We start from the raw sequence: 10,707 nt of genomic DNA, 5'->3' as shown, positions 1-10,707 counted from the left end.
TTGAAAAGAAAAAAAAAGCAGATTGGGAATATTTACATTACACAGAAGTTTGAATAAATGACGAGAGAAGAAAATAACTGGTTTGTGAATTGGGAAAAGGCGAAAATTTATATGAATATGTATTTTTTTAATCAAAAAGTGCAATAATCTATTTAGAGATCAAACGGCTAGACAGGTCTCCTGATGGTAAACGATCAGCGTAGCCCATGTACACTTACAACACTAAACGAATTACTAGTGCGTTGTCAGCTTTATACAAAAAGTACCCAAAAGAAAGCCCTTTCAGCCCTAAGAGCCAGTGCAGTGACGGTATCTAAGGTAATATAGAGCAAGGCACTAGGTGACGAGTGAGACGTGGTCACACTGGCGGCGGCTATTGTCTGCGGATACTTTGTAGTCTGTGCTACACATTCAATACAGATGTGGGTGTGGTGCAAGTGTGAGAGGCAGCGAGTTGATTATAAATTTATTAATTAATCGATAAGATGATTTTCTTTTTATATTCGATGTATAGCTCATTTTAAACACCTATTATTCGATCAATTAATATTTAATTGTTTGGCATTCGATATGACACCATTACTATTTATCTCTTTGGGGTGTCTGTATGCATATTGACGCACTGAAATTCGCAGGGTAGTGTCGCATTTCATATGACATTAACATAATAATAATTATGAATAGGATTCAAGTCAAATCATGGTACTCCATTATTTTAATTGTTTTCTCCGTGTATGTACATAAACGCTTTGCGCCTTTAACTTGTATATTTTTCTCACGTTTCACATAACAGAGTGATATCTTCTTATTCACAAACTATTGTTGTTAAGGTTATATGCATAAGTTCCCTAATACTAGATTAAAATCAACTAAAAAGAGTCACAAAACTACTACCGACGAGAACGATTGAAAGTGAAACTTTGTAATTACGAACTTGTTATTTGCCAATATTTGCACAAAATGGTGTAGTACACAAATTTCTCTACCATGCGGTTGTCTTTAATAGATAGATAGATAAAGTTTAAAGATTCAAGAGGAAGGTTCATAAGTATAATATATGCATAATATATCACATTTGCACCTATGCGAAGCTGGGGCGGGTTGCTAGTCTATTATAAATTATGTTTAACAATTTAAAGTCCTAAGTCATATTCTTTTAACAAGTAAAAAACTTAATACCATTTAAATTCGAAATCAAAAACCCTAGCTCATATTTGTTTTTTGGTCGAAACAATGCACTAAGAGATGCACAGTCCGATACAAAGGGTTCTGTTTCTGTCATGAGCGTACGTCTGTCCAGTCCACTCTCAGAAATTTTGACGTAGACAGCTGAAATTCCAACTGCAAACATTACGTCTATGAATTTAGCATTGTATGTATACTTGGTAGTTTGGGTACCTTTTTTGTTGGTGATGTGTATTGTTCTTTGGTTTTCAATTTTTGTAGTATTTTTTCTATGAGTAGGGTTGAAATATAGTTATGTTATACTTTGCTTATTAAGTTGTTAATATTTTTGATGGTGTTAAAGTCTTTAAGTAAACTAAGCATACGAAAAAACTAAAATAACAAATGTAGGTAAGAAAGGTAATTACTGGCGCATTGGCTGGGTAACTAGCTATTGCAGAACACGTTACGAATTCGATTTACGCACAGAACAATACAATTATTTCCAGCTTTACGTGAATTTTCACTTGTATAATGCACTCCTGCTCCCAAACAAAACTTAAGTGTGGAGTCACGTTTAAATAAAATAATAGTAAATTCCTTAAAAAGCATAAAAATAACGTAGCAATTTCTCACATACGCTATAAATTCGACTGACGAATATCGCAAAGCTGGGTCCACACGAGCTTAAATTACGTCGGTGGCTTGCACGTCGGGTCTTATCGAGGCGTTCTCTGTTCACAGTGCATAAATCACTTGCACGCTCCTGATACAGTTGGCTCGGTGTGGTCCCAGCCTAACATCTTCGTTCCTCACTTTAATCTTTTATTATCTCTCTAGTGTTGAAGGCTTTGAGGTAATTAGAATTAAAATAGATAATCTTTCATGTATTTGTTCTCAATCATTGGTAGTCAGTGAAGTATTTTTGTTGTGTTTGTATTTTTGTATAGTTAATATTGATTTACGATAATAGAGCACCTGTGACTTCTCTGGAGTTGCAGGTGTCCATGGGCGGCGCTGATCGCTTACCATCAAGTGACCCGTCTGTTCGTTGGCCCCTTATTCCATGAAAAAAAAATGCTATTAGCGTTTATGCGGCGTGGGCTTTCATATACAGTCTAAATTCATGGTAGCTACTATAGTCAGCGAATAAAAAGTTACGATTTAGTAGCTTTCATTTATCTATTCTAAAAACAGACTAATATAAAACTTGTAAACTAAACCGAATACAAAACCAATGAACATGAACATACCTAGAGAATTTTCGCCAAACAACAATTGTTCATAAATATTGCACACACAAATATTACTGGGGAACCCATTTCCCTTCACATATTTAGTTGGGCTACACACTATTATAACAAATTGCCTAACATAAGCAGCCGTAGCCACAATACCTCAATTCTGCGAGTAAATTGAGTGGAGTAATTACCTCCATAATTTAATTACTAGACAACCAATCTATGCCAGTTACATTGTTTCCAGGAAACATTCGAAGCTTATGTACGCACATTATTTACGAACTAATGATATTGTAGTTTATTGAGTTCATTACTTGGAACAGTCGAATAACGACAGACAATAGGAAACCCGAACAAAAATAGCAACACTAAAATGATATTAATTAGTTTGCTCTATTTATTTTTTCTAAAAATGGTGATTGGTGATTGCCCTGAGTCGTAGGTGTATTTATAAATATACAAATTCACATACATATCACACCCAGAACGCGGACAATACTTTGTGAATCACACAAATAGTTGTTCCGTGGGGGAATCGAGCTTGAGACACGTTGCCCAGCCACTGCATAAATATCATTATACAATGTTGCATGTTGCAAGAGAGATTAATAAATCTACGTATTAAACCTTTTTGAACTGTCAATATATTTAATAGTGGCATAAAATAATACTTCAGTATAATGTCAACATGACAATATAAAATAAAATAAAGTCATTTTTCTGTTATGACTTAGGCTAATATTTACATAATATTTTTTTTAAATTTTGTTGCGAAATTTTAACAGTGAAGTGTAACAAATATTTTAAAGTGCAACCTACTAAATATATTCGTATAAGCAGGTTGTTTTTCCACTAGTATTATGAGACAATATACTTGACACAAGAACATAACAAACCGGACCAACAAGATCAGACAAAATGATAGAATCAAAACATCCTGTAGAAAAGTTTTTCCACAAAGTCACGAGATACCACTACTACTTCTTTGCTCTTCTCTTCTTGACTAAAATACCAATCTTCTGGCACATACTGAGTTTAATATTCATGTCTCCACCTATGGATTATGACTGCGGAGAACCAAATGCAACTAATACATGTCCTTGTGAATATCCTAATTGGGATTTTACTGTGTTTACTAAAACCATTCAGACAAAATATGGGATCTACTGCGGCAACCAATGGATGCTGAGCTTCACCCAAAGTATGCTGTATGTTGGATCCCTGCTCGGAGCTTTAATATTTGGGTTCTTGGGTGACAAGTATGTATTTTTAATGTTTAATAGGAATCTCATATAAAATCACAATTTGCTGAATCTTTTTCTTTGTGCCTTATTTTTATTGTTTATTTTTTTATTGTTGGTAGGCCGGCGACGTTTTGCCGCTATCTTGCCAGCTGATAAGCAACTATGTGGTCAACGATGGAGTACGCCTGCCCATAAATAACCTTGAAGACTTCTAGGAAACGCAGAATCTATAAGACTTATAGGTGGTTCGTATTAAAAAACCTTGGAACAAAATATAAATAGAATACATACCACCATATGATAGCCACAGTTCCCTTCTTTTGGCCAAACAAATCAGGATTGGCCTGGAATCTAGGGTAAATTAGAATATTCTAATTATAAGTCCACTTTAATATTAAGTAATTAATTAAACCACATTTTATCTCCAGACCCAATCTGTATTGGTAATTTATTTCTACCGATAACATGATAATTTTAGCACTTCAATTATCATCGAAATGCCTATCAGAGATTGAGTGTCGTCACTCAAAATTAATTTTAAAGCACTGATGAACGTTGGCACACGTTTCCAATTAATTAAGTTAAGCACCAGTCTGAGAGTTTACATTCTACTGAAAATGACGAAAAATTTAATTCTGATGGAAAATGTTCATGATATTGATAGGTATCGTTCAAAAGCTTTGCTTATGTTGAAATTTGTACGCCAAGTTATAAGTGTCATTTTTTTATAATAACTACCGTGAGACATACTAAATTAACTAAAAAAACGTACATTAATGGAGAAAAGCTCTGCTAGTTTCAAGTCACATAGGGGGCCTACGTAGGCTGCACGACGTCTCTGCGTCTGCGCACGCTGCTTATGATTTAGAGTCCCTCTGTGAACTGAAACTAGTAGATCTTTCACCATTCATGTACGTGAGTAAACCGTGACTTTTAGTTAATTTTTTAAGTCACAATTTAATAATAATTAAGGATAATGCTCATTGTTATCGACAACGATGGAAAATATATTTTATTGCTAATTGAACTTAGCATGACAAACTATTTAATGTAGGTATAACGAAATAAGCATTAAGTTGTGTACAGTTTTTTTTAACTGCGTTATTACTTGTTCTTGTTATTTTTTATTTTTAGGTTTGCCTAATTGTTTTACTATGTTCACTTATTTTGTTAATTTAATTATGTAATCAATATTTTTTTCTAATTTGCTTTGTTTTATTTTGCCTTAATTACTGAGTAGGTTTGAATATTATTTCAGTAAAAGTATACATGTACATGGAACTTGTAATATAATTGATGAAATCTGGGTGTATTTTACACCTCTGCCTGCCTCTTTGACGATCAAAAGGTTTGATTATATATTTTTGTTAATTTTATTATTTTTTAAAGAGATTATTTAGTCTAGTGTAAATAATAAAATAATAGGTGAGAATATCTAATTAAATATTGCTCTTGTATTCCAGGTACGGGCGCCTGTTTATGTTCATGGTAACATGTCTGATCATCTCCGTATCTGGAGTCCTGACTGCCTACATGCCCACGGCTCCTACATTCATTCTCATGCGATGCATTGAAGGAGCAGGCATTGGGGGAGCCATAGTCACTAGCTACGTCCTCTTGGTTGAGTACTGTGGAGTCAGTTACAGAGAAATGGTGACTGCTCTGTACCACGTCCCTATCAACGTTAGCCACATGACCCTAGCAGGTGTATCATACCTCGTTAGAAACAGCGATATGTTCCAATTGGTTATTTCAATACCAATGTTCTTCTGTCTTCTGCTATGGTGTATGACCATGGAATCCCCAAAGTGGTTGCTCGATGAAAATAGAGTGGATAGGGCGTCGGAAATTTTGATTAAGATCGCTAAATAGTGAGTATTGTTTTCATGATGAGTCTCGTAAAACACATAGTGTTGTTATAGAAAATTATTGTAGAAAGTGCACAATACACACTTATAGTATTGGCGTACCATCAGTACATTTCAGAGAATTAATATTTGTATGAGATATGTACCTATTGGTGACGTAACGTGACGCGTGAACGCGTTATTCATTGCTCACGGTATCAAGGGTGCTTCAAGCCAAAATAACTGTTTTGAGTATAAGAAATTGTCTAATACATTATACTGTTTTCAGTAACAACGCTCCCTCTGATACCATCAAACGTGACTTAGAAGAATATGCAGCTGCACAAGCTTCATTAAAATTAGAAAAAGCAAGCTTCTGGCACATCTTCCACTACAGGCGATTGACCATTAACTTTCTATGTATGGCCTTTATATACTTTGTGTGTGGAATGGGATACTATGGAGTCTCGCAGTACATAGGTCATATGAGTGGGAACATCCATGCAAACGTGGCCATGTCAGGAGCACTTCTGATACCAGGCACACTCACTGCCGCATACTTACTACAGAAATTTGGCCGAAGATCTTTCCTGATGGCGACTAATTTTCTATCAGGGACATTAATGATAATAGTCATCCTTATTCCAGATTCTGAAAGTGTGGCGAAAGTATTAACTGCATGCGCTGGTTGCACTTGCTTTTTTATGTCTTTTATAATTGTGTTTTTGTATGGAGTTGAGTTGTTCCCAACTGCTATTAGAAATTCTGTGTTAGGAATTTTATCGGTGATGTCGAGAGTCGGCCAGATTGTTGCACCGCCCATCAATTCTCTGCCGCCGATGGTCTCAGGATGCACATTCGGAGTACTGGCCATATTAGGTGGATTTCTGTGTATCTTATTACCTGAGACGAAGAATACAGAACTGCCGTCAACCTTGGAAGACACTAGGAATTTAGGACAATGATTCCGTAAGAGATAAAAATAATTTACAAATCATATTATTTTTTTTTTTAAACTAATTTTAGTCCAAGTCCAAATATTGTGGTGATTTTACATAATGTATATTTTATAAATTGCTTATTTTATAGTATTTTGCCACTTGTATTAATAAATATTTGAGAATAATGTGTAAATCCTTTGTTGTATACTATAAAACTAAGGTGTCTGGTACTATGTCTAGTATCAACTGTTTTATAGAAAATTAAAGATACCATCGAATTTTAGTAATATAAAAAGATATAAGGACAAACAATTAGAGGACTTTAATAAAACAATAGAAGGACGCGACACTTATTTTACAATCAGCTCCCTATACACGGCGTAATGAAAAAAGTTTTTATAACCCACAATGCGAAGCGGATAACTGGTATAAAGTATGATGTTTTTAACTTGTCCAATAATATGTTAGGGTATTTTTTACAGTTCAATTTAATGTCCCTTTCTTTTCATTTCTATATTTATATAGTAATCTATCTGTAATTACTAATAAACAAATTGACACAAAGGAAATTATTGTAGGTACAACTCTTTCTTTGCACTGTAGCTATAAGTGAGGGGAGGCAGTGTAGAAATCGTACAATATTCAGCGGCATTTAAAGACTATTTAAACTATTCATTACTAATGTTTTATTCCGAAAACGCCTGCTAAGGACTGACTTAAGTAACCATTAAATGTCTCTGAGTACAGCAGAAGAACAGTTAACATTAAAACCCTACTTAAATGACACAAACCAGCAACACAACCAAATAATCCCACGGAAACAAGCCAGCATAATCCAAAACCAAACTCGACCTGCATTTAACCAACATTACCTCTTCACATCAGATCAGATGATAATCTCCCAATACCAATTGTCCAATACGTATTACCGAATCACTGACCTTTGATCAGCTTAACACTTAAGCCTAGTAAATCTTAACCCGTGCTATTGTAAATCAATTTGGTCCGTTATAATAGGCGGTGGATGAGCCATAATCCCGTATGAGAGTATTACGGGTGGCCTGGGGGTAGGCAGTAAATTAGCAGAGATGACCCGGAGTGGTAACGTACGACTGTTGACCACGCCTCTGGGAACATTAGCTGCAGCGAATTTGGGATTTTGTGATAGTTTCTATGTGTTGCTGCCTTTGTTTTTGGTTAGGTCGTGGTACTGTTGAGTTCGGATTGTTGTAACGACTTAGGTACAAGTTGTTTCTAGTGTTCTATTTGTGGGAAAATCTTTGCAAATATACTTTATTTTTGACGAGAAATGTGTTTTAGTGTGGCTCGTGGACAAAAGTCTCTTTAGCAGATCTTAGTTAAAGTATCTTCTTTAGAAATGTTTTTGTTTCTTTAACTTCCAAAGTATTTTTTCTTCTAATACAACAATAACAATTTACGATGGAAAATAAAAATCGGTATCCTCAATAACGAAGTTCAGTCACGTATTGTTTAAGAAATTTATTTATTTTTTTAAAGTAACCTCTTTAGACGTAATTACTAGGTCATTACGAGATTCCGATGCGAGACTGGAATTTTAAATCATTAACAAAATATGTGAGTATCGATACCTATTGTTATTCATTGAGTTTAATATTAAAATCTACTAGAACTAACAATGTTAGTTAATGTAACTATACATAGTGCGAAGATAAAGTCTGCAAGGTTGGTGCGGTGACTGGGCAACCGGCTCCCGCATAACGTGTAGCGGGTTCGATACGCACGCAACAACTCTGTGGGATCCACAAATTGTTTCAAGTCTGGGTGTCATGTATCTGTGGACTTATATGTTTGTAAATGCACCCACGATACAGGTGAAAATACTAGTATGGGGCGACGTTTTAAAATCTAAATATATAGAAAAATTGTAGGAGAAAGACTAACGTATTTAATTTATTTTATTTTATTTTATTTTACAGAGTTTGAATTACAAAATAGGTTCACAAAAAAAAACTCAACCCTATTATCAAGAGATAAGGACTAACCGTAACCATTTTGTAATAAACTTTTTTTCTGAAACTAAACAAAATGTTACACTTTTACATATTTATTTTTTCTTTAAACGAAGTGTACACTTATTTACCCAAGTATCGCCGTGGGGCGAACTAGTCAAATGAATGCGAAAGTATTTTTATCGAATCTTCTGGACTATAAATGGAAAGAGAGCGCAGATTGCTTCGTCCCACATTGTCTCAAGGGTCAAGTTACAGAAATTGGGTCACTTCACTAGAAGAAATGGTCTGTCAGAATTTTTATTCAATTTGCGATTTTCAAGACTTCTTTTAAGACCCGTAGTAGTTGATAAAAATTCAAGTGAATAATAGTAAAAGTCACACCGTTTATTTCTGTAGTAGTTATACGTAGGTATAGAAGCCAATTGTCCAGTAGAAACCAGTACATATTTTTACTATACTCCTAACTGCCTAGCGGGTTACCGGGGCTCCGACCTGAAAAGCAGGAGTAGGAACAGGGTGGTTTTTGGTCAGTAAGAGTCTGACACTCCCTCTAGCCGGGAGAAGTCATTGAATGATTTTTCACCCTCAAAACAGTAAAAAAACCAAATACATCGCATTAGTACATACTACACACCTAAAACGTAAATTCTAGAATAGCCAGAGGGGCAAAGGGACTAAATACTCGAAATAAACAAAGACACTGGTTCATAATTATACTTGTATGAAATGTAGTGCAAAGACGCATGTCAGAAAGGTAAACCGCGCTGTAGCCGACATTCTTTAGACATGAACCACAGCACACAGTTTACAGTAAGCAAGTATTTATGTAACTGACTTTTTTTTCTGCGTAGCAGCTATTCTATACAAGGTCCTCTGAGAAACTCCATGCACGTGTTCTTATTGCATATTTTTACGACGGTAAGTACAGATAAAGAATAAAAATAAAAACTGTTTTGTAAGATGGCATTCACCTAAACTTATTTTTTAAAACAAGGGTAGTGATTTTGTGTTTGCCTTCTGATAAATAAGTAATAATTTATTCTAACTATATAGGTATTTACTACTATTATTTTTCCAATATAATATGTATATGACGGAAATACATAAGTATTGCTCTACAGAACGACCAAATTGATAGACTTCTAAATTCCATGCTTCGAAACAGAGTTCAACTACTGCAGACATTTTACTAGAACCAAGATAAACGCGGTAAGGTGCCTGATGTACTATTATTATGAAACCGCGACATGTGGCCCTAACTGACGTCATGTCAGACCAATGTCAGGCCAGACCCTCTCGACTAGGGAAGGTAATAAAAGAAGGTCTATTTTGTTACATGTATCTTTAAAAGCGTTGTTGTGAGGAGTTTGGGAATTCATTCAGGATTCAACGATACTGGTTTTGTTGCATTAGTCAACTGTTTTAATGATATGTTTTTTTTTATCTATTAGTAGATATTATTATAGATTATTATAAGTCTTAAATTACTGAATGACTGACTGAGGACACATGGTCTGTCGCCGGTAACCTTGTATTTGGCAGGATTCTTAGGAAGTGCAGTAGAACACTAAGAGAGTAACCTGAAGCCCTCAGAGACATAATGATTACCTAAAGTATTCCTTAGTAAGAATATTGTTCTGAAAACAATTGCTAAGGCCTGGGTTAAGTAACCATTAAACGACTAACGGCGCATTCCAATAACCTACCTATCGGTAGATTTGCTACCAGAGGTAGAATTTTGACATAAGCTCCATACAAAATGAGGGCGGCGGTAAATCTCAAAATTATTACAGGTAACAAGTCGTGGGCAGAAACTACTCATAAAGACTGAAAATTGCATCCTAGGAGTTAGTGCTGATACTAAAGGAGATGGCTAAATGACTGACCCAGGCATAATAACAAGAATACCAATTTCACGCTAACCCGTATCATTTAAATATTCACTTATGAATTATTTTGTGTTTAACTAATTCCTATAACTTGGTGAACAAAAATTAACAAAAAATAAGTTTCATAATTGATTTTTTTCTGTTGTGGTTTGACATGACAACACGGAAGTAGGTACTGCAAGCTATTATTAGGACATTAGTTTCCCCGAAAATCAAATCGAAATAATTAAACGAACATCAATTTTTAATAACGGTAATATAATGACTTTTTTCTGAAACCAAATAATTGTAAATGTTTTGATCGACACAAAATATATATTTTGTATAAGATTGCACAATCTTACTATATATTTTGTGTCTGTCCTTGGTTACTTTGTGTTCATTATC

At 34.7% G+C, this 10,707-nt stretch overlaps 1 protein-coding gene across 1 annotated transcript; it reads left to right on the top strand.

Moving 5' to 3' along the window:
• The first annotated feature begins 3,127 nt into the window (after positions 1 to 3,127).
• Positions 3,128 to 6,622, top strand: LOC118263847 (solute carrier family 22 member 1-like). Its single transcript, XM_035576042.2, has 3 exons — positions 3,128 to 3,664; positions 5,113 to 5,520; positions 5,786 to 6,622. Exons 1-3 carry the CDS (start codon positions 3,324 to 3,326, stop codon positions 6,459 to 6,461), a joined length of 1,425 nt encoding a protein of 474 aa, XP_035431935.2. The 5' UTR covers positions 3,128 to 3,323; the 3' UTR covers positions 6,462 to 6,622.
• The last annotated feature ends 4,085 nt before the right edge of the window (positions 6,623 to 10,707 follow it).

This window comes from Spodoptera frugiperda, chromosome 27 (assembly GCF_023101765.2).
Source record: "Spodoptera frugiperda isolate SF20-4 chromosome 27, AGI-APGP_CSIRO_Sfru_2.0, whole genome shotgun sequence".
In the NCBI taxonomy this organism is placed as follows: domain Eukaryota; kingdom Metazoa; phylum Arthropoda; class Insecta; order Lepidoptera; family Noctuidae; genus Spodoptera; species Spodoptera frugiperda.
Note: the sequence above shows the minus strand (reverse complement) of the source record. Positions and strands in the feature narration are given on the sequence as shown.

Bases quoted from the DNA above. Each gene is read 5' to 3' on its own strand.
- LOC118263847 (XM_035576042.2), top strand. From the start codon at position 3,324: ATGATAGAATCAAAACATCCTGTAGAAAAGTTTTTCCACAAAGTCACG. The intron at 3,665-5,112 runs GTATGTATTTTT...CTTGTATTCCAG, and splicing joins TTTGGGTTCTTGGGTGACAA to GTACGGGCGCCTGTTTATGT. The intron at 5,521-5,785 runs GTGAGTATTGTT...TACTGTTTTCAG, and splicing joins TTGATTAAGATCGCTAAATA to TAACAACGCTCCCTCTGATA.